The 22,276-nt window shown below is 36.6% G+C and overlaps 1 protein-coding gene across 1 annotated transcript in view; it reads right to left on the reverse strand.

The window, feature by feature from the left end:
* The window catches only part of CNGB3 (cyclic nucleotide gated channel subunit beta 3), a gene marked incomplete at both ends in the record, with an annotated part of 35,383 nt that overhangs the window by 4,109 nt on the left and 8,998 nt on the right, over positions 1–22,276 (reverse strand). Inside the window, 8 exons of the mRNA XM_084281684.1 lie at positions 3,996–4,114; positions 6,298–6,381; positions 7,419–7,516; positions 7,947–8,106; positions 9,868–10,009; positions 17,335–17,457; positions 20,031–20,095; positions 21,923–22,009. Coding sequence (XP_084137810.1) covers positions 3,996–4,114; positions 6,298–6,381; positions 7,419–7,516; positions 7,947–8,106; positions 9,868–10,009; positions 17,335–17,457; positions 20,031–20,095; positions 21,923–22,009 — 878 coding nt within the window. The remainder of the gene's footprint in view (positions 1–3,995; positions 4,115–6,297; positions 6,382–7,418; positions 7,517–7,946; positions 8,107–9,867; positions 10,010–17,334; positions 17,458–20,030; positions 20,096–21,922; positions 22,010–22,276) is intronic.

The raw sequence follows: 22,276 nt of genomic DNA on the forward strand, positions 1-22,276 counted from the left end.
TAATTTTCCTGAGTGAATAACTTCTGTTGGTCTCTGTTTTGTCCCACATATCACATCTCACATTTGGATGTTGGCAAGTTGAATGAAAAGGATTAGGAAGGTCTTTCAGGCTGACAGTTACAGATGTGTCTGCCTGAAAAAGGCGGCTATTTTGTTTTGAAAGTAAGGTGTTACAAAATTAAAATAATTCATTTCTCAGATTAAAAGAATTCATTTCTGAGCTGTGGTGATAAGCAAGGGAAGCTGCATTTTGCTCTCAATACTAATATTGCTTTATCAATATTTGAGGAGATTCACCCTAGAAATTTGTCCCTTAAATGTTTCCCTGTGAGTTACTATTTATGAAGAATAATAATATCTAAATTTAAAGGTCATTATTAAAAGCTAATTGGGACCCTATCAAGGGTGAACTAATACTTTATCCTCGATATTAATTGGGATATATTAATAGTTTCTAAGTATAGAGGATATGTATGTAGCATTTATAAATACTAGATTATGCAGAGGTCTTGTGATTCTTTATTTGTAACTGTGTGTACAAGGCTATTTTTACATACATATTCACAGTTTTTCTTTGATCCAAGATAACAATCAATATATGAAGTCAAGCTGAAAATGCAGTATATTGTCTTTTTAAACAATTCTGTACTATTTTGTAGGAAAAAAAGTATTTGCACAATAAGAAAAGCAGCTGAAGAAAATTGCAAACAGCTTTTGAGTTCTGATGAATTGCATCTCAACAAGTCATTGAACAATCATTTTCAGGCTTTCCTAACAACAACCTCATTTTATTAAGGCAGACTAGGACTAAAGAGATCGTCTTTTTCATTATGGTGATGATGTGAGGTGAATTTTACAGGGGAGGCTCAAACAGAATCATCTTTGACTAAAGGCAGCATTATGGGCTTCATGACTCAACCTTTTGTGGCTAGTGTGCTAAGAGTTATTTGATAGGGTAAATCTTTAAAGATAACTGGCATTTGCCTTACAATGGCTCTTGATGCTATAATATCTATAATAATAAAGAAAATTGCATTTTTACCTTGCATTTTTTACTGCAGTTAGCCTGAAATGGTTTTATACTTGTATGAGATAACTTCTGAATTCTTATGATAGCGAATTTAATTTAGAGTTATGAAGTTGTCAAAGTGATGACTCAGCTTATCTACTCCTCTTTTATAGCTGATCTCAATAGCAAGCTGCCATTCATTAAAATGAGCAAATTGATCCAGGGAACGGTGTGCATATCACCATTGCAGGGTGATGGCTCCTCAGCCTGCATATGGAAAGAACTGGTAAGTTAGGAAAGGGTCTGGATCTGGCTTCTGAGAAGAATGTCAAACACCAAATGGCAGAGCTCACTGAAAAGCAGCAGCTGCTGCTGGGCCAAAGCAGAAAATTTAAACTTTCACAAAGCTAAATATTCTTTTTAGCTTTGACTTTTATTTTAAAAATTTAAGTTACAAAAACCACTGAAAGGCTAAAGATGAGACCAAACATTTAGAGCTCTTCCTGTCAAAAATGCTTTAGTTTTTCCAGAATTACCATTTTCTGATAGGAAATTGTTCTAGTGAAATAACATTAAATGAATGAATGAGGACATCTGGCTTAAAGTGTAAACTTGTCTGGGCTAATGAAGTGTTGTGTTATAGTTTCCCTGTCTTGAATTTCTCTCTCTCAATTGCCTGTACAGACAGGCTCTCATTAAGTCAGCAAGGCAAAAAAAAAAAATGTTTGCCTCTGTTTCTGAGATTATTTTGCTTCCCCAAACTGATATTATCTATACAGGAAAGTAGTAATGAGGGTAAGATGTTAATTGGAAGGTAGCTCCTATTACTTAATCTGTTTCTGTAACAATTTTGGAGGATGGAATTGGCAAAGGACTGGCTTGAACATTAGTCTTGCATTGGATTGACCTCCTAGTATAATTCAGGATTTTTTTTTTTTTTTTTGAAATGAATGAACATTTGTTTTCTTCAACTCCTTTGACCAAGGAGGCTTTATAAGCACACTTTATATGCATTTTGAACAGTAAGGTTAAATTGCAAGTATCTTATGAAGCTGACACAATTCTCTAAACAAATCTTGATCCAAACATCAGAAGGAAAGCTGAAGGGTCCAATACCATGTGCTAAACAAGTTTTCCCCTCAGCATTCATAGTGTGGTTGTGCTAAATGAAGCAATACCTCATCTATTAAATACCTTTTTTTTTCTTCCGTTTTCTTTGGCTATACAATACTCAGAAGACCTTGACAAAACTTACAAAGAGGGGTGCTATGCAAACTCATTATTTTCTAACACATCACCGCAAGGAAATGGATAAATCTCTGGTGATATACTTAGTGCTTCATGTCTTTGCTTTCCAATTTTGGAGATGTCTGCCAGTTCCTATATATTTTCTCCTTGAGTTTATCCACTGCCTGTCATTTATATGCAAAGTAGCTGTGTCTGTACCGGTGTGCTGTCTCCACCAACGCAGTAGGTCAATAATGAATAAAACAAGACCAGGAGTGTAGGGTTAGAGCATTGCTGAGGGTTTTGCTGGCAATTACATGAAAAGTAAAATATATCAGGAAATGCATCTTTAAAGGCAGCTGTGTAGTTCTCATATGGAAATGAGTACTCACTTTTATTAGATCAAAACGTTGAAAATCCTTTCCTTGTTTTCAAACCAATGACTAACATTTTTCAGTTTAAAAAAAAAAAAAGTCCTTGCTCCAAATGCAAAACTAATAAATAATTGAAAAACTAGGTGAGAGTTACATATCTGGGCTGCTGCAGCTTTTTTCCTTTATCTTTTCAGTATCTAGCCCTTCCTGAAAATCAGTGCGTTCTCGGTCTTTCCAGCAGTTTGTTTTGAGGCTTTGTTTTGGTATTGTATTGCCACACAGAGAAATACCTTTAAAATAACCTTCATGTGAAGAGCTGATACAATCTCACTTTCCCACTCAATGAGAAATGCCTGTATCTGTGGGATATATCAGGTGTTTTTCAGGTGCAGGTCTCAGCCAGTCCTCTACACCCATCACTGAATAAATGGGAATGTTTCCACTGCCACAAAGGGAGACGCAGTAGAAGATAAATGTAAACCTAGCATAGAGCTAATTGCCACTTCTCAAAAGACAGATTGAAGCTACCAGCAAGAGGATTAACAATAACAGGAAGGCAGCTGGAAGAAATCAAGAATCCAGTTTATCACATGCAGGAGCACATGCATTTTATTACTTTTCTTCAGGCCAACCTCAGCAGGGGATGCAATGCCTAAAATCTAGCACTTGGTTGGTTAATTGGTGAACAAGATGCATAAGAGTTAATGGATTGCAACTCTCCACATAGCAGCTATGTGGAGAATATAAAAAACATTTGTAGCCATCTGAGAAAAATTTTCTTTTATGGCGAAACTTAGACCCCAAAACCTGATCTGTCAGCCTTTTTCTCTTATGCATGCTCTTAAACAAATATGTTTTAAAATGCAGATGATGACTTTTGGCAACTTAATCCCTACTTTAGCGCCTCAAGAACCACTCTGGTTTGCGATTTCAGATTTTTTTATCTCCTTTGTTGGAAATTATCATTTTTACTATCTGCTCTGTAAGGACACTTAGTCGCACTATACAGACAATAAAATACATTTAGTCCTGCCCTATTGCAGACCTTGCAACAGGAAGATGCATTAAATCTTTTAAATGCTGAAGGAGAAGTCCATCTGTAAATCCCTATGAACATTTCCCAAAACACTGATTATACATTATTTGTTGTTTAGAAGGCTCAGATCTTGCCAGATTAGTCTCCGAGTTTTCATTTACTTAGTTTTTCCTTCACTTACCTATATCTTTATGCTCACTGTCTTCTTGGCTGATCTTACCCAACTTTCCAGCCTCCCAATGCTTACAAGAGAAGTTAAATTGATTATTTAACCAGTTAATTATTTATTATAAAACATTGATTATTTGACCAGTTCTAAAGGAAGTGTTAAAAATAGTGATGGACCTACCTGATCTCCCCAAATACAGCTCCTGCTCTTAGTGTAACCAGGACTTTTGTACCATCAGGACCTCCAAGGACTTGAACTTCACCTTGTTTGATGATGTACATCTCTCTGCCAATCTCTCCCTGGACACAGAAACATATAACAATCTAATTTTTTAATATAGAATAATCTGAAAAACTTCCATTTAAATAAATTGCATTGTTCTTATACACTGTTTTGCCATTATTATAGAGAAACTAATTTTTGTCCCACTTTTTCTAGCACTGAACACAAGTGCAAGGACTGACTTTGGCAGATCTAATTGTGATGTGAGGTAATATTTGAGCAGAATTAAGACTATCCAGGCCAGCTTGAAAAATGAAGACTAGATAATAAACAAGATTATATCAGTCATTTCCATCAACTATCCAGGTAGAAACTAAAGTAATTCAGCAGAACATTCAATAGCAGAAGTGTGAAAACCCCTGTGCTTCATGGTTTAAAAAGTTTCAGTTTTCACTCCATTAATTCTAATCTTCACTTATCTAATTTACGAAGAAAATAAGAATAAAAAATCACTCAAAACTTTGTCTACTTTTATGTAATCGCTGGATAGCTTGAGATTATTAGTTCACTTATTTATCCTCCACAAGATCTCATGAGATTAAAAGGCATGATATCAGTATATAGGATGAAAAGCAGGCAAACTGGAATAATAGAAGGGACTTCACAAACATGATAATAACTGTCCTCACAACATCTCAGCAATGGGAAAATAAATATTTTTCCATTTGTGCTGTTGGACTAACTGAAGAAAAACAACCATTTCACTTTAAAAGCAAAAATGCAGCAGCAACAAAGCTAGGATTCAAAATGTAGGGTTTGTACTTCCTTTCCCTTAATCTGGTTTTCAAAACCTGCATGCTGGAGCCTCTTTGGTAAGGTATGATGAGGCACACCCAGGTAGGAGGTACTCCCAGTTCTCAGGTTCCAACAGGGTTTTATTCCTTGCTAAAAAATACAGTGTTAGTGGGACTACCATGGTTGTTGGCCACATTGTAGCTTTATATAAGTGAGTGTCCTCTGTGCTCTGAATCTGGCTGGAATAAAATGATACTCCCATTTTTTGTAACCCATCCTTGTTTAGAACTGTTTTTATCTGACTGCAGGATCAAGACCTAGAACCTGTTACTGTCATTACTGTCGTACCTGCTGTGGTAGAGTCCCAGCCACATTCCAAGATCCTCTAATGCTGTGCATTGTGCAAGCAAATAACTCTCCCACCCTGCCTAGCAATCAGTAATTCTGGGATTGGTCTTTCAAGGGACACACCTGATCCTTCAGTGCATTCACAAATGTTTAACTTCCTGCATTGTGGAACTGGTGGAACTAACTCAGCATTCAGAAAGAGGTTCACAGCATAGAATCACGGAATCACCGAATGGTTTGGGTTGGAAGGGACCTGAAAGATCATCTAATTCAACTCTCCTGCACGGGCAGGGACACCTCCCGCACCTTCCACCTTCCTCAGCTCCTTGAGGGAGCAGGACCTTTGTGACCAGAACTAGACCAGAGCGGCTAAAGCTAAGTTAAGGAGTTCTGATGGTCTGTGCTGTGAAGTGTGGGTTATTTAAAAGAACACTAACAGCACTGCTACTTTACCCCCATGCTTTAATTACATCCAGTAGAGCCTATGAGTATGGTAACAAACCTTTGAAAATAGACTTGTGCTGCTGTTAAGACCAAGTTTGAGCTAAAACGCAAAGAGAAGACACTTCATAGCTAAGGGACAGTGTGTCAGCATTGAGCTTGAGTCTGGAGATGGTTCCAGGCTCAGAGTGAAGGCAAAGCAAGATCAGATCCTGCTGCAAGGAGCAATACGGGTTATTTACATTCCTGAGTAATTCTACTTCAGTATTTCTGAATACACAAATGAAACATATGCAAAGCATCATGGATTGAGATCTGTAGGGTAAGTTTGTATGTATATGTGTATAAAAAATTAAGCTTGCTCCATTTTAAATATTCAAACTTCATGATGTGTACCTAGATAAGCCATATTTACATTAAATACTTTCCCATACTATTATAATTTTGTTTGCTAATATAAGTAATAAAACCCATATTGTCTTGTTCTGTGTTGAAACATGAGAGCAAATTTGTTGTTATTACATAGAATACCTTAATTATTTTTATGCTATCTAATTCACTCAGGATTAATTTTATTTAAAGAATACTATTGACCTATGTCTGAACTCTTTTTCTTTTTTCTTTTTTTCTAAAATATGTATTATATTTATTGTTTGAAAGAGACAGAAATGCTCACCTTTTTGCAGACAAAGTCACCAGGTAAATACACAATGGATTTCAACCTTAGCAGCATGTCATATATCATCTGAGTATCACAGCCCTGTTAAAATTAAGTAGAATTGTTCTGTATTGATTTAGTAACACAAGTGATTATTAGTGCTTACACTGGGCAGCAAGTTAATACAAGAGTGATCCAGGGGTTCATAAGTGGAATGAAAAATGAAAACATAGTAAGGGACAGCTTTTAAAAGAGAGAAATTATTGAAGGAAATGTCATTTCAGATACTTATAATATTCTCTTTGGGTTGAGCAATTTTTTAATATTTTTTTTTTTAATGGAGTGAGCTTCTGTACATCTGCAACATTCAGTGCTTTTTTCCTGTGTTTTATATGTCTTTTAGGTGATTTTTATACTGACCCAGGGGAAAAAAAGCAGGTCAAATTCTTTTTATGAATCTATGAATTCCAAGTCTTCAGCAAATGTTGCAGAAACATTGGAACTATGTAATGTTTAAACACAGATACCCTGATTTCTTGCAACTGTCCTAAAAAATGGTTAAGCTCAATGTATTTCATGACTACTTCTAAAAATGCAATGTCTCCCCATTTTTGATGTAAAATGTCCAATCTTAAGTACCACATTTAAATAATCTCTCTTGAAACCTATAATGATAATGATAAGAAAGCTCCTTTGAACAAAAAGCTACTAAAAATAACATTCACTACATCAAAGCTGTGTTCCCAGAACAAATAGTAACCGTGATCTCTCAGGCAGTGCTAGGCCGTAGACAGCAAGGTGATCTGTACTAAAAATTACATTCTTCTAAATTTGGCTCTAGAGATTAGTTATACTCTAGAATCTGACAGTCTGACCATCAGCTTTAATATGTCGGTATAACAGGACTGTTTCTTAATCTCATTCACTTTTTTTTTTTTTTTTAATCTCTGATTTAACACAAAAAAGGCAGGTACTTGTCTTTGTCCTGACTTGTCCCCACTGACTTAGATATTTCTTAGACTTATTTTGCCTTGAATATTAACAAATACATTCTTAAGTGTGGCAAGATGCACAAAAAAAAGGTTTCTGTCTCACAAATACCACACATCATTGCTGCATTCTTCTGTAAAGGTACTTGCTTTGAATAAGTCAACTTTATTGACAATTGCAAAGTTCACATCAATTGCAATGGCTAATTGCATTTTGGTTGGCATCTGCTCCAGTAACTCTGATTCATCTGTAACAGAAATTAAAAAAAAAAAAAAAAAAAAAAAAAAAAAGAAAACCTGATTAGTTGGAAACTATAAAGGAATAATGAAAGAAAGTCTATAAAAATGAGCATTGCATAGAAAAACAACTTAGTGGAGTAATTCTAGCATTTATTAGTTCAAATGAGGAAGATGCTAATATGCTAACCAGAAGAAATTGTCTTTTAAGTTGCATATCTTGTCTAAAGATATAACCAGAACTTTACATAAATTAATAGAAATTGTGAAGCGTTGTATTGCTTTGGGGTTTTTTGCTTTTCTAATGGAAATGGAACACCCTCCTCTTGCTCTCTCCTATGAAATTCAGAAAAGAAGAAATGTGCATTTCACCTTATAGCTATATCTGTACAGAACATTCTCTTTTTGAGCTTCTGTGTAACTGGAATTGGAAAGCCTTACCCAGCATTCCCTGAGAGTCCCATGTGTATTCATACCAGGTTCGAACACGATTTTGAACCACTTTTGGAATGGAGTAAGTGTTCATATAGGAGACAGTGTTGTCCATACAGGATCGGTAGTAGTTCTGTCCCGCTGTAGCTGCTCCGATTACATCTCTCATCTGCAAACATCAGTTGATATTACTACACATTTCAGCAAAAATAGTCATGATTTGAGTATCTTGTCAATGACATTAATAAAAAAAAAAAGGATAAAACTCTTGTTTACAAAATTGCTGATTAATTATGCATTCGACTCCATGTTTTGAATAGTTCCTTCATCTGCTTTTTCAGAAACATTAAAGATAAAACTTAACTGTGTAAGAAACAGTCTATATTTTTTATTTTTAAAGGAATCATTTGTGTTTTTCAGCTTGCTCTTCTGTCTTTTATTTCTGTAGTTGCATGAAAAATACAGATAATGCTTTTGTAAACATCTATAATAAAGCTACTGTGCATCTGCTGTGCTATGCAAGTCAGAAATGAAGCAAACCAGGCTAAATTTCTGTAATAACATCAGCTGGCACCAATAGAGCTAAGATCCTGACACTGTTTAAATTGAAGCTAGATCAGTCCTAAAAATCCACTTTGGGCTGAAAGTTGACCTTGAAGACTTTAGTGCAGGAACATCATTTAAAATTTCAACACAAATGTAATTTGTTTTTAGTAGAACAGCTTCACACTGCAGTGGCCAAGGATTAGTATGCTACTGAGGTAAATTCTATTTCTTATTACAGAAAGGCAGTTGATTGGAGGAATAACAATTTTTAGGCAGCTATGCTAAATTGGGAATAACTCAGTAAGTTTAAAATATTTTTGTAAACAGGAATTATAACAATATGTAATGAAGCTGCTCGTGTATTAATAAGTTTTGATTCTACAATTGACTACCCTGGTTCCAAAAGATAATCTCAGATCTATTTGGGGAAGAGAGCTTTTATATGAATAATCAGTTTTTGGTAATTTTTGGTTTTATTTTTGGTAATACTTGTTTGTGGATTAATTTGAAATTTGATAGGAAAGAATGTTCTATGATAATTGGGTATCTCACACTTCTAAATTGTGAGAGGCATATATATTTTTTTAACTTTGGCTGAACTTTTTTTCACATTCTGAACTCATAAAGAAAAAATCACCAATTTATTTTTTCATATTAATTCTCCCAGTAACAGACATGTACAAATCAAAAGCTCTGGAATCACTTCTAAAGGAATCCAACACAAGACACAGCCTGACATAAGAATCATTCTATTTTTCTGTAGGCAAGGTATTTTAAAACTTGTGGACCTAAAGCCCAAATTTAATAGTTAACAAGCTACAAGCTGGAAATAGTCCACGCTGGGTTCCATTTGTTTGGAAGTATAACTGATTTGCTTTGCTGTAGGCTTTCTTTTTTTTTTTTCCTCTTGCCATATGAAAATCAAGAGAAATAGAAAATAGTCAATTTTCAAATCAACAAATATTTTGTAACTTGTACTTTTGTAACTTTGTATTCTCAGTAGTATTAAGTATGATTTATTTGATAATTTGTACATATTAATATAATTATACTTGCAATTATAACTTTCATATCAGATTTAACAGTAGAGTGTGAATGTTAAGGAACTGCCTCCTTGGCTGTGATGAAGAAAAAGGGAATTGTACATAGATTTAAGAATCATCTGTGTCATACAGAGACTTGGCTTTAAATCAACTTGTGTGTGAAAGGCTTACAAAACCAGGAACTGATTAAATGCATGCAGCAGTCAGAAGAGTGGATGACAGTGAAAAAGAGGGACATCCATGTTGAAGGTAAACTTTTTCCTGGAACTAAACAGAACAAAATTGAATATATCATTGCTACAGTACATTGAATATATGTAGTTATTGATTTCTTGATGTACCTGACCAATTAAGCTGGAGAAGACAAAGACACCCAAGAAAAAATTCAGCAGTTGAAAAACTATCTCAAACAGGGTTTGTGGTTCTGGAAGGCCACCGATGGTGATTAATGTACGAACTGCCCAGTAGTAACACCTCAGGTACCTGTGGATACAGACAGAATTTTTGCTATTGACTGGAGCTACTTATGTCATTGACTACACTTTTTATCACCTTAACAAACACTTTCTTGCCTTCACTACTTTCCCCCATGCCTGGGAAGAGCTGTCCATGTGAACACCCGTCAGGCTTTTCTCAGAACTCTCCTGGTCTGGAGGGCAAATATAGCAGTTAGCAATAGTCAGTCACTAAGACTATTGCAACATATGGCTTACATTGCCTCCTTCCCTGTATCCATTTGCTGTCTCTCTCTTCCCATGTTTAAGTGTGAGCTCTTTGGCCAAAGGCTTTTTGTTCTGTTCGTACAGTCCTTTTTGTACAGCCCTGTGCATGACTGAGTCCATTCCATGTTGATAACACGAGTTTATAAAAACAACAAGGGACCTGTACAGAATTAATTCTTTTTTATTTTGTGAGGATAGCCATACTAATTCTATACTTATGTATATAAAGTGCCTTGGCATCTCTAATATTCTTTTTAAAATTTCATTCTAAAACCATTAGTAATGCAGCGTACCCCATTAAGTGCAGCTGCAATTAATTAGTTCTAATCATTGCCATGAATGTGCTATTGTTTCTTTCTTTTCTGAGCTAACAAATAAATGGTCCAGGAATATTTCTAAAGGACCCCTAATCATTAGAATTTGACTTTATAAGTCTCTATACAATCAGATTTCAGCTTCTCTAATAATTAGAAGTATGTTTGCCTTAATTGTACAGTGAGATTTCCTATCAACAATGACCATAGCTTCTAAAGCAATGAGGATTCATTCTATTTCTTGAATTTTATTGAGTTTGAAATAAAATAAAATTTAAAAAAGCAACAAAATCCCCAGCAACAAAACCAGAAGAAATGCTTTTGGAGATGTTTCTTTGAAATAGACAGTCTAGCATATATCTTCTCATGCCTGCACTGAATTTGAGGCCAACCTGATTGGCCTGCAAACTTCAGGAGTACATTTTAGTTTGGTGGCCCCCGCTCTCTCTCTCTTTTTTTTTTTTTTTTTTATTAAGATATGAACTCCACTCCTATTAATAAATGGTTTGTGTAACAATACTATGAGAAGGTCAGTTTTGTTCAAATATAAGAAAGTGAACTGACAATATCAACCATTTCCAGTGAAGAATGTTCCATTTTAAATAACTTGACAGTGTTTCCAAATCTTTTCACCTAAAATGTCAGGATTTCCCATGCAATCAATTTTTGGTTTTCACTACAAAGTCACATTTCTCTTGCTTTCAAATTAATGAAATGCAGTAGTGATGATCACTTTTACCCTGGTTTTCTGGTTTTAAACAGCCAGAACTGTCAGTTTTCATTCAGAGTCCTTAAATCAAAAATTAATTGCATATGTGTCATCCTGTCATTTTTCCTTGTTAGGGATGCAAAATGAACAGTTGGATTACACCAATACAATATTTTCACTCAGGTTCAAAAAAACCCCACCATCATCTATTCACACTTGCAGCAAAGTATGCATAAGTGGCAGCTTTCACTCAAGAGTTCTGTAGCTCAAAGAAAAAGCAAGAACAAGCCTCACATACCTGTTGGAGGAATTGCAGATTTAAACATAAAGTGATGTCTCTAGCTTGTCTAAGAAGATTTGTCATATGAAGCATATTGATATTGTATTCATTTGTTATGTGTGAATGCTGTAGAGCTTGAAACATGTAGAATTCATGACTATGAAAATGTAAAGAAATTAGCAGTACTTCTGTGCTTAATTACTGTAGCAAATGAAACAAATTAACAAACTCCCTCACTCCCAATGACCTCAGTTGCCAAGACTGTTAAATCCACCATGATATAATCTCCATTCTGGGAGAGAATCTGTGAAGCATGAAAGCAATTCCTGAAAGGACTTTAGGGATCCTTAACATGCTTCTTTGAAGAATACATACTCTCCTGAGGTGTTTTTTTGTTTGTTTGTTTGTTTTCAGAACTGCCCATCCCTTTCTGAAGATGTAGTTAATACAGTGTTGTTGTTTTTTTTTTCTTTTTTCTTTTTTTTTTTTTTTTTAATTCAGAGGAAATTTTCTACAGATAAAGTCACAATGATATTTACTGTCTCTTAGGCACAGATTTTATATTTTCTCTTTTTACTTTATTGGTTTTGTTTTAATCTGACATAAACGTTACAGTGTTGAAATATAAGGGAATGTTTTTCCTAAGAAATGAGATTGTAAATTTTGTTTATGGAAAGCCAGAAAAAACCAGACTACAGTTTCAATGGCATTAGCAGCTCTGCTTCCTACTAGCTAGAGTGTCTGGAAAACATCATTGCTTACCATATGGCTTACTAGCCTGCTATAAAATTACTGTTGGAGCAAACAACATGAGACAAGAAAGAGATTTTCACTCTGCAGAGCATAGACTGTAAGTGTATCCTTCAGGCAATCAGACTACTAGATTTTTCCCTGAAATAAGTCCTATGTATGAAAACATTCAGAAACAAACAAACAAACAAACAAACAAACAAAAACATATAAGACACCTTGTAATGTTATGACAATAAAAATATATTTTTATAAAAGTCCACTTCAGAATATGCTGAAGTTCCTACATGGTTTTGGTTAATACAATTAAATCAAATCTTTGTGCATATGGCTGTCAGATTTTAAGGCGGTATTCACACAGCCCAGTGAAGCTGTATTTCAAGGCCGTCACATTTTTAATCTCTGATTACAACCAGCACAGGTTTGAAGTGGAATAAAGAAGAGGCTTTTATAAACAGGCATTCTAATGATGTCCTCCTTGGTACCTTTCCTTCTTGAATGACTTATTCATCAAATGACTGTGGGTGTGATGTGCTCAGAGAGTAAGGTGTAAATGACAATGATTTATATCAAAAATAAGGCTACAAGTAGCAAGTCTCAAAGCATTAGGTCTGACATATGTATGGGTTGGGCTGCTGCGTTCACATGGCAAGGTTTTGGTAGTGGGGGTCTCCAGGGGTGGGCTCTGTGAGCAGAGGTCAGCAGCTGCCCCATGTCAGATCAGAGCCAGCTCCAGCCAGCTCCTGGACCTGCTGCTGGCCAGAGCTGAGCCACTAAGCAATGTTGTTTGCACCTATGTGAGAGCAGATTTAAGAAGGGGGCGAAAAAATGTACTGCACAACAGCAGCTGGGAGAGCACGAAATAAGAACCAGCCCTGCAGACCCCAAGAAGTGCAGAAGGAGGGCAGGAGGTGCTCCAGGCACGGAGCAGAAGTTCCCCTGTGGCCTGTGGAGAGGCCCCTGGTGGAGCAGGCTGTCCCCCTGCAGCCCACATGGAGCAGATCCCACATGGCTGCAGCCCATGGAGGAGCCCCCGGTGGAGCAGGTGGATGTGGCCTGGAGGAGGCTGCGGCCCATGGAGAGCCCCCACAGGAGCAGGCCCTGGGCCGTAGCTGCAGCCCGTGGAGAGGAGCCCACGCAGGAGCACGGGGTCTGTGGGGAGCTGCTGCCCGTGGTACAGACCCCGTGCTGGAGCAGTTTGCTCTGGGGGGATGGACCCCATGGTACAGAGCCATGTGGGAGCAGTTCTTGAAGAGCTGCTGCCTGTGGGAACACCATGCAGGATCAGTTCAGGAAGGCCGGCATCCATGGGAGGGACCCTACATCGAGCAGGGGGAGAGAGTAAGGAAGAGGAACAGGAGGTAATAAATAACATTATGCTGTCTGTTTTTCCCATGATGATAACTGGTGAGTGATCTCCCTGTCCTTATCTCATCCCTCCCTTGTGCCCTTTACGTTGTATTTTCTCCCCCTTTCCCTTTGAGAAGGAGGAGTGTGAGAGTGGCTGTGGAGTTCAGCTGCCCATCATGGTGAGACCACCACATCTGTGTATTCAGTTTGTTTGGAGGCACAAAACTGCCTCTGTAGCAAGCTCTGTTGGTGTGACACATCAGACCTATTTGGAAGTACAGCATATAGGTGATATGCACATATGCAACATCTTTAAAGATATGCCATTCTTACTGCATATTGGTCGTTGTAAACCAATGAAGTTGAATTGTTCTAGACTCATACAGTGATCATTTTCTGGGATTTCCAAATATACACTACGTCTGTACCCAGAGCAGGAAGGCAGCAAGCCATAGAGAAAATTCATTAGGATACAAATGGATGTTTTGATTAGTAAATATGCTAGACAATTTTGCAGCCTACTTGTAGACGGCTTGCAAACAGCAGGAAAGATATACCATGAGATAAGTGGAACAATTTTTTTGCCCAACTTTATTGTTGAACTGGGGGGCTGCATGAGAATTTAGCTCCTTAGGCTTACTTTCCCTTATAGGCAGTGAGGTGGATACTTCCAGGGGACGATTCAAAACCATGACACTAGGTTCCTGCCTTTAATCACTTTCTAGAGGATTTGTCCATTTTCTCAAGGAATTAAAACAACCTCTTACTTACGTAGTTAAACTAGACTGAAAATAAACACATATGGTTCAAATTGTTCACTTAGCTAGAATTAAGAGACCTTCTCAATATCCTGCTGCTCTGGTCACATAAGCTCTGCGCTATGGTTTTGCATCTGTGATGCTACCCTCCTGCATTAGGAGGGACTGAAGTCTATCTACATAATTATGGGAAGTTCATCAAGAGCAGTTTTAATGCTGGGAACACCTTGGGTGGATAATTTGGGTGTGTTGCAGTGTGGGTAAACCTGACTGCCCTTTGTAGCTCGGGTTGAAGGCTTTCATTGTAGGCTGCCATGCAAAATATCTCTCTCTTTTTTTTTTTTTTTTTTTTTTGGACTGGAGCTAACATTTTGGAGTCTGGACACAGACTGGAAAAGAATACATCTAGCAGAAGTTTGGAAGAATTGCTGCTTTGATAATTTTACTTGTGGTTTTAATGCTGTGCTACAGCTGTTATAAATTGGACCTCACTAGTTTGTATTCTTGCTCAGGAATACGTATAATCAAACCGATGAGGGAAACTCTCGTCTGTGTGTTCTTTTTAGCCTGGGAAAGGGAAAAACATGATCCTAAAGTGTTGACATTTTTAAGAACTTGGTTTGGACATCACTAGCAATATTTTATGGACACAGCAGGGATTCTACATAAAACCTTAATGCCACTAAATCAATGCCAGTTCACTTGCTTTGAGTCAGTGTAATCGGAGACTGCTACAGTTTTGTTTCATATGTCAAAATGCTGTCTGACTTTTTTTAATTAGTTAAGAAGCCATGTTTGTTTTATCTTCTTTCTGAACACATTCCCATTCTAGATGAGAACAATGGAATATTTTACTTCAAATATCTGCCCCTCTGACTGCTGTGTGAAAGGAAATTATTGCTCTACCATAATATATGCTTCAGTTCTGGTCACTTATTCTGATATATTTTTCTCAGATTGGAAAACAGGAACAACCAAGAACAAAGAAAAATATATACCTTGAAGTGTATTTTCTGACATGTTTAATTTCAAACTGCATCTCCAATAATAACTGTTGTTCATACTGTGACTCTCTGTCAAAAATTGCCAAATATTTGACAAATAGGTATGTCTTGCCTTAGTCTTTGATTTGATGACTATCCTATACAAAAGCCATTTACTGTTAGAAGGATAACAGGTTATACTTTATGAGATGCAGCTCAACTTGGGATACTGCTTGAGTTTCCATGTACCTGGGATCTTATATAGTATAAATTAGGTAGAAGCAAAAGAATAATTGCATACTAATGTCAGATGAGGTAGATTAACGGATTAAAGAAGCATACATGAATATATTCTTATGCGTGTTTTATTTCAACATCTCAGTGTAATGACTTAAGTTATCAGTTTATTATTACCATTAATAATAAATTCTGCCATAAATCCCATTTGATACTAGTGTGACATCGTTTTCAAAATGTTTATGCTTCTTCACAGAAAAGGTACCACAAAACATTAAAAAACATGACCATTGCCTCTGGGCACAACTGTATTGTCTGTGGTCAAGCCAGAAAATAATTTCTACCAATTTTTTGCATAAATGCAAAGTAAAATAATTTTGAATTTTGCCTGTGTAAAACAGGAAGGCTTTTCAATATATATATATATTTTTTTCCTGCTCTTTATTCTCAGAGCCTTCAGGTGCTTAGTCTTAGTTAACTTGTTTTTTAATTACAAGACAAGTATTCCCAAGAATAACATTAACTGAAATTGCTATAAAGGAAATTCATTATGCATTTTTCTTGACAGATTTCTAGAATACTTGATCCTGTGAATAAATACCTGTGTACAATTTTCTTACATAAGTGGTCCCACTGAGCTCCATGAGCCTGCTTGCATGTCTGGGTATAATATTCCGGCTGCGTATTTTAGTGGTGTGTGAAAACTTCAGCCATGTTATTTTATTTTTTTGAGAGAGAACCTTAGCTATTAAAAATCAATGCTACTTTATACGAAGTGTGTTTTACTCTAAAGGTTATTTTCTTACCCTTCAAAACAGTGATTTCACATCAAACTTCTGAAGTCTGACAAAATTACAAAAAAGAAGAGCACATCTCCAAACTATTAAAAGAGAAGCGTGAAAAGTTGTTTAAAGGGTGTTTTATGTTAGCAGCAGTATATTATACGCAGATTTGCAAATAACACAATTAATGAACAAATTATGCTTCTGGGCTTTAACTATTTTGTGGTCTTTGAAAAAATGTAAATTCTTTCATACATCTTATCATACTAGATATGTTTTTATATAACTACACCCAGAATACTGCTTTTCTGTTGCTTCCTCTCCCTCATCTTAATGATGGCATCTAGACTTTTTCTGTCATAAGGAGTTTGTGAGAAGTGTGCCAATATCCACTCCTTCCTATTGGGGACACCCCTTGGCACCTGGTTAAGCAAGTCCTTTTCCAAAGATCAGAGAAAGTCAGTAGATTTTTTTTAGACCAATCACAACGGTGCTAAGTGGGAATAAAATGTTGCATTTTAATGACAGTGCTGTGTGGCAGAAAAAGATTGGTGCCTCTGATTCCTTTGAGGTATTGTTCTGTCATCCTTCTAACAGTTCCCATGTGCATAAGTAATCAGTGAGTTTAATTTATGATCTTTGTTGCTTTCTAAATGTTTAATTAAGTTAGTGCTTAGTACTGACTCATACGCCTATAAAAGCTAAAAGTACTAAAACAATTATTCACTGCACCTGCCTCCCCAAATATGTGCTAGTAATGAAAGCTGCTAATCAACAGTCATGGTTCTAAAAATTAGCTATCCAAGCTAACAGCTATGCACTTGTAAAGTAAGGGCATAACCTGCAAACAGTCATGGGAAAGGGAGAGGGATGAAGGGAGGAGCAAAATCAATGAAAACTAATTGTGAGAGAAAAGGACTTACATGTTTCCTTGGCCATCGTACACCCATCTAGTGCTGCCAAGTCCTTCATAGTCTGAAGCCCAATAATACAAGCATGCATTAATGTGCAAGATAAACAGCAAGTATCCAGTTGTTCGAATGACCCTATAAAAGTCAACAGATTCCAAATTGCAGATGACTAAATTCCTGTTAAAAATGTATAGTTTTCCCTCCTTTTAATATGGCACCCTTTGCTTTTTGTGTCAATAATGTATATACTAAGCATACACTAAATAGCTCCCACCTGTATTGACTCTGTGAAAAAAAACAGCTGGCCAAAAAAGCTTGTCTCTGATGTTTGTCCAAGGTCAAATAAATATCTTTCCTTGAGTATTTGACACAGGAGTATTTTTTAAATCATGATGTCCTGAGAACTTCATAATCCACCTCTTTACTGGCTATGAATATATACAGAAATGCGAAGCTATATTAATGAGGCTAGAGGGTACAAAATTATGTGTTTGTCAAATGCCGTTCAAGATAGGCTCTGAACCAGTGAACTAAAGCCAAGGAACGTCTGAGGTCAGAAATGAAACGCTTTGCAAGGGCTTTGCTAGGAAGCCTACAGTAGATCTGCTAAATAGTGTGATTTAGTGGCTACAGCAGGAGTTATATCATTCCTAATCCTGGTTCTTATGCTTATGGCCAGTTCTTCAAAGAACACTGGTGATGAACTACTTACGAACTGAGCGGCTTCCTGTTTAATACAGTAATGATCTCATTGTATATCCTCTGTTCAGTGCATGGGGATCAAAAGGAAGATCTCCTGGATTTAGCTCTCTGTTCAAACATTCATGTATCCAAAGGATAAATAAGGAGGAAAGTATAGGACTTGCCTAAACACAGAGAGGCTGTTCCATAATGGCTACATCTGCTACAGCCAGAATGCAATGCATTTCACAGTGCATAGTAACTGAGAGGCTGGTTATATTTTGATGGTGGTTATAATTTAATGAGGTCTAATTAACTTGGATCTATAAATTAAGCTAATGGGAGATAATGTTTCTGTGGTTGCTTCTGTATTAAGTTCTCCTTTGCTTGTTCTTCAGGTGCCGTTGCATGACCTCTTTGCAACTCCATGCCACTGAGCCATCCCCCTACTTGCACTGTTTAGGATTCTGGCAACCGAATATGACTTCTCCGTTGAAATGTTGGTGCACTTCCAGGACAGCTCTGTTTAGAGTTGTGAGATGTTGAGAACAGCAGATAGCTGATGTGAAACAGTACTATTGCAAAACTGACCATGCTGGGACTTGGGTACTTGTTTGAATCCATGCAGGTGGACTCTTGAGACCGGAGTAAAGGTTCTGGAAGCACTTGCTACAATATATGTTGGCATAAATATATAGGCATGGACCTAGATATAGGCATGCGCCTTTTTATGGCATCTGCCATAATGGTGCAGTAACTTTTTCTAGCTCTATTCCTACAAACGCAAACTGGTGAATTTGAGAAATGAATCCATCCAGGCCCACTGTGAACCTGAAAAGCAGTTTCTTCACCTTGTGGAAATTTAGAGAAGCCTGATTTTGTACCAACAAGACTTAAAAAAGCATAACAAAGAAAGAAAACTCCTCAGTAAGTGAAAGGAGAGGGTAACATATAAATAAGCTTTTAGAAGGACAGCATCTCATAAATACTTTAGTAGAACTTTGAGACTTCTAAGGTTTTTTATTTCACAGGTATCTGAAAACATGAAACATCATGTTTCAACCTCCTTTTTGAATTTCTAAATCACATAAAATATCTCATTTGCAATGTACGAATACAAAGACTCCCATTTAAGTGCAATACTCTCTGAAATAAGTTGGTAATCATATTTTAATAAGATGGTATTTATGATGCAGCTGTATACAGGAAAAAGATTTTGCCCCCGGACTGGGACAGGGAAAGAAATCTGTTGGTGTAAGAACTGAACAGGATAAATTAAGGCTGTTGACAATGTTTGTCAGTAAATGGCAATAATGGTAATAGAGTAGATAGGCTGATCAGGTCCTAGCTGCAGCAGTGACTGCTGAGTGACCTATGAAATTTGCCATACCCATGTCCACGGGCTGCCTGAGTTGGAACCAAAATTCTTTTGGTGAATACAGAAGGTGAGAACACAGTGCAGTAGATATCAATTATAATCACTATTTGAGAGCCGTACTGAGTTGATTCTCATTCCAAGTTTAGTCAATGTGGTGGAGGATCAAGTTTCTGTATATGCCAGGTTCATGGTGAGAGCATGTTTGAAGAAAAATGTTGATATAGGCTCAAGCTCGTAACTTTTATAAAGTACAAATAAACAGCTACTGAGGATTTGGCACTGCTAGGAACTTAAAGAAGCTGTTCTTTAGCTCTTTCACTGAAGAAACTTCTTTCTGATTGTTCTGATCAGTTAAATTTTGACAGAAGCCTCAGTGTGGTGAATATTTTGCACGAAAGTAGCCTTTGCACACAAGCAGACCAGCTGAACTGAACAGGACTTCGTAGATGAATAAAGCTTTACATTTATTATTTTAATGATTACAATAAAGACAAAGATATTAAAAAAGATCTTAATTTGAACAGTTAAAATCTACCATACTGTGCCGACAAATATATACTGTCCAGTGCTTCACTGACAACTTACGACATTGAATGAAAGGCATTCTGTGCCAAGCTGTGCATTCTACAAGGATTTAATAAGGACATACCTGTAGATGTATGCTTTGTCCAGAATAGCTTCCAAACGATCATTAAACTCAAAGAATGTGTTATGCTGAATGGAAAATAAGTGAAGTCATCCAATCATTATCTTTCACCACACATTTTTCTAGTAATACTGTTATTAGTTCACAAACACATTTTGAAAATAATGGATTTTTCAGCAGTCTGAGTTTCCTTAAACATTTATCTAAAGGTGAACTGCAAAGATAAAAATTGAGTAAAACATTGTTTTGGGTGTTGAGCGTCCATTAATCTGATTACAGAGATGACCTTGCTGTTTAGGTCACACTGATGTAGATAATTGATTTCTACTTTTTCTTTTTCTGAAATTCCAGTAACTATTCAGTAAGTGCTCATATGTATCAACAACCACATATACGATTACATAGTAATGATTGCTGCTGTATCAAATTCCTCCTGTTAATAATTTCTAGTTCACCTTTAGCCCTAAACCAAATCATGGTTTGTTCAGCCCAGAGCAGAGCAGGCTGAGGGGAGGCCTCATGGCGGCCTGCAGCTCCCTCATGAGGGGAGCGGAGGGGAAGGCGCTGAGCTCTGCTCTCTGGGGACAGCGACAGGACCCGAGGGAACAGCATGGAGCTGGGACAGGGGAGGGTCAGGCTGGGGGTTAGGGAAAGGTTCTGCACCCAGAGGGTGGTCGGGCACTGGGACAGGCTCCCCAGGGAAGTGGTCAGGGCACTGAACCTGCCAGAGTTCAAGAAGCATTTGGACACTCTAAGACACATGATCTGATTTTTGGGTGATTCTCTGTGGACCCAGGAGTTGGACTTGATGATCTTTTTGGCCCCTTCCAACTTGAAATATTCTATGATTCTATGATAATATTCCCACATACATTTTTGTTGTTGCTCAGTACACATCTGTTTGACTAATACCAGGTACAGTTTAACTTTTTATTCTTTCATACTGTTTTGGTTCTGATTTATGGAAGTATGAAGTTTGCTGAAGACTGAAATGAAGAGCACCCTCATTTAATTTTTAGAGTTCTTGTTGCTTCTTCCAACTTTAAATGAAAGCCATTTCTTTGTCAACATGCTGCTCCATATTAAGTGCAGTTTCATAAATGGTTTGTAAGTTGAAAAGACATTCACCTTGTTATACGTGACTATCATTAATTGTTTTGGTTGTGCAGACAGTATTTTGATGGTGATTCACACAGAGGTAGTTTTACAAAAGAAGAAAGAGAAGAATAATATGGCTCTGAGGTAGCATTTAACCATTAAACTGGTCAAAGGAATACTACAGAGCCTACCATATAGCACAGAGAGTTCAGAGAGAGACTGTGCTCATGTGTAGAGAACATATTGAGGCCTGTTAGGTATTGTGAAATAAAGGCAGAGGGATATTGTCTAACCACATATCAGCCCCTCCACTGCGTGTCTTTGGACTCAACAAAGTGGGTTCATGCTTGTTAAATGTGCTGTGTACAGCTTATGTTGTCATTAAAATTTCCACCTTTGCTTATAAGCACCTGACATTACCAACAGCAGGAGAAAATACATTGTCATTAATTAGTGATCTTAAATGAATATTTCTGATGTTTGAAAACTAAACAGTTTATTTAAGATTAATCTAATTTAAATAATGGAAACAAACCTTTCTTAATCCCAAAACAGCTTTTTTATTATAAGAAAGCTACAAGAAAAATAAGAGAATAATGGCTTCAGTTGGCTAGATAATATTTATTTATTTATTTATTTATTGCTGTTTATATACTGATGTAGCTTAGATTCAGAAGATTCCATAAGATACTTTTCATTTTCTAAGCTCCATATTCCTAAGTATTATAAACATATTTTCACTGGGATTTAGAAGCATTTATGTGTGGTTAGCCATCTATTACTAACACAGATCTTACCTTTAGCATTCTATTTGCTCTAAATGCTGGGTTAAATCCAAAGAAGATATATAAAACTTCAAATGGCAATACTGATATCACATCAAGCTGTTGAAGAGCAGAGAGAGAGATTTCAAAATAATCATAATGCATTTACTTGCTGTCAAAAACCTACTTAGATTGAATCATGATTGAGTATAAAATTTGAACAGTCAGCATGCAATGCCCATAACTTCCAAAGTACTAGCAGGCAAGATTATCTCTGAAAACACCAACAGCTTTGCTTTGCCCTACTTTTAAGTCCCTTGTGTCTGATATTTTCTTCTGTTTCATAGGGATTATTAACAGTATCTCAGATATTTGACTATTAATACA

The sequence above is a fragment of the Netta rufina genome (genome assembly GCF_964035555.1).
Source record: "Netta rufina genome assembly, chromosome: 2".
In the NCBI taxonomy this organism is placed as follows: Eukaryota; Metazoa; Chordata; class Aves; order Anseriformes; family Anatidae; genus Netta; species Netta rufina.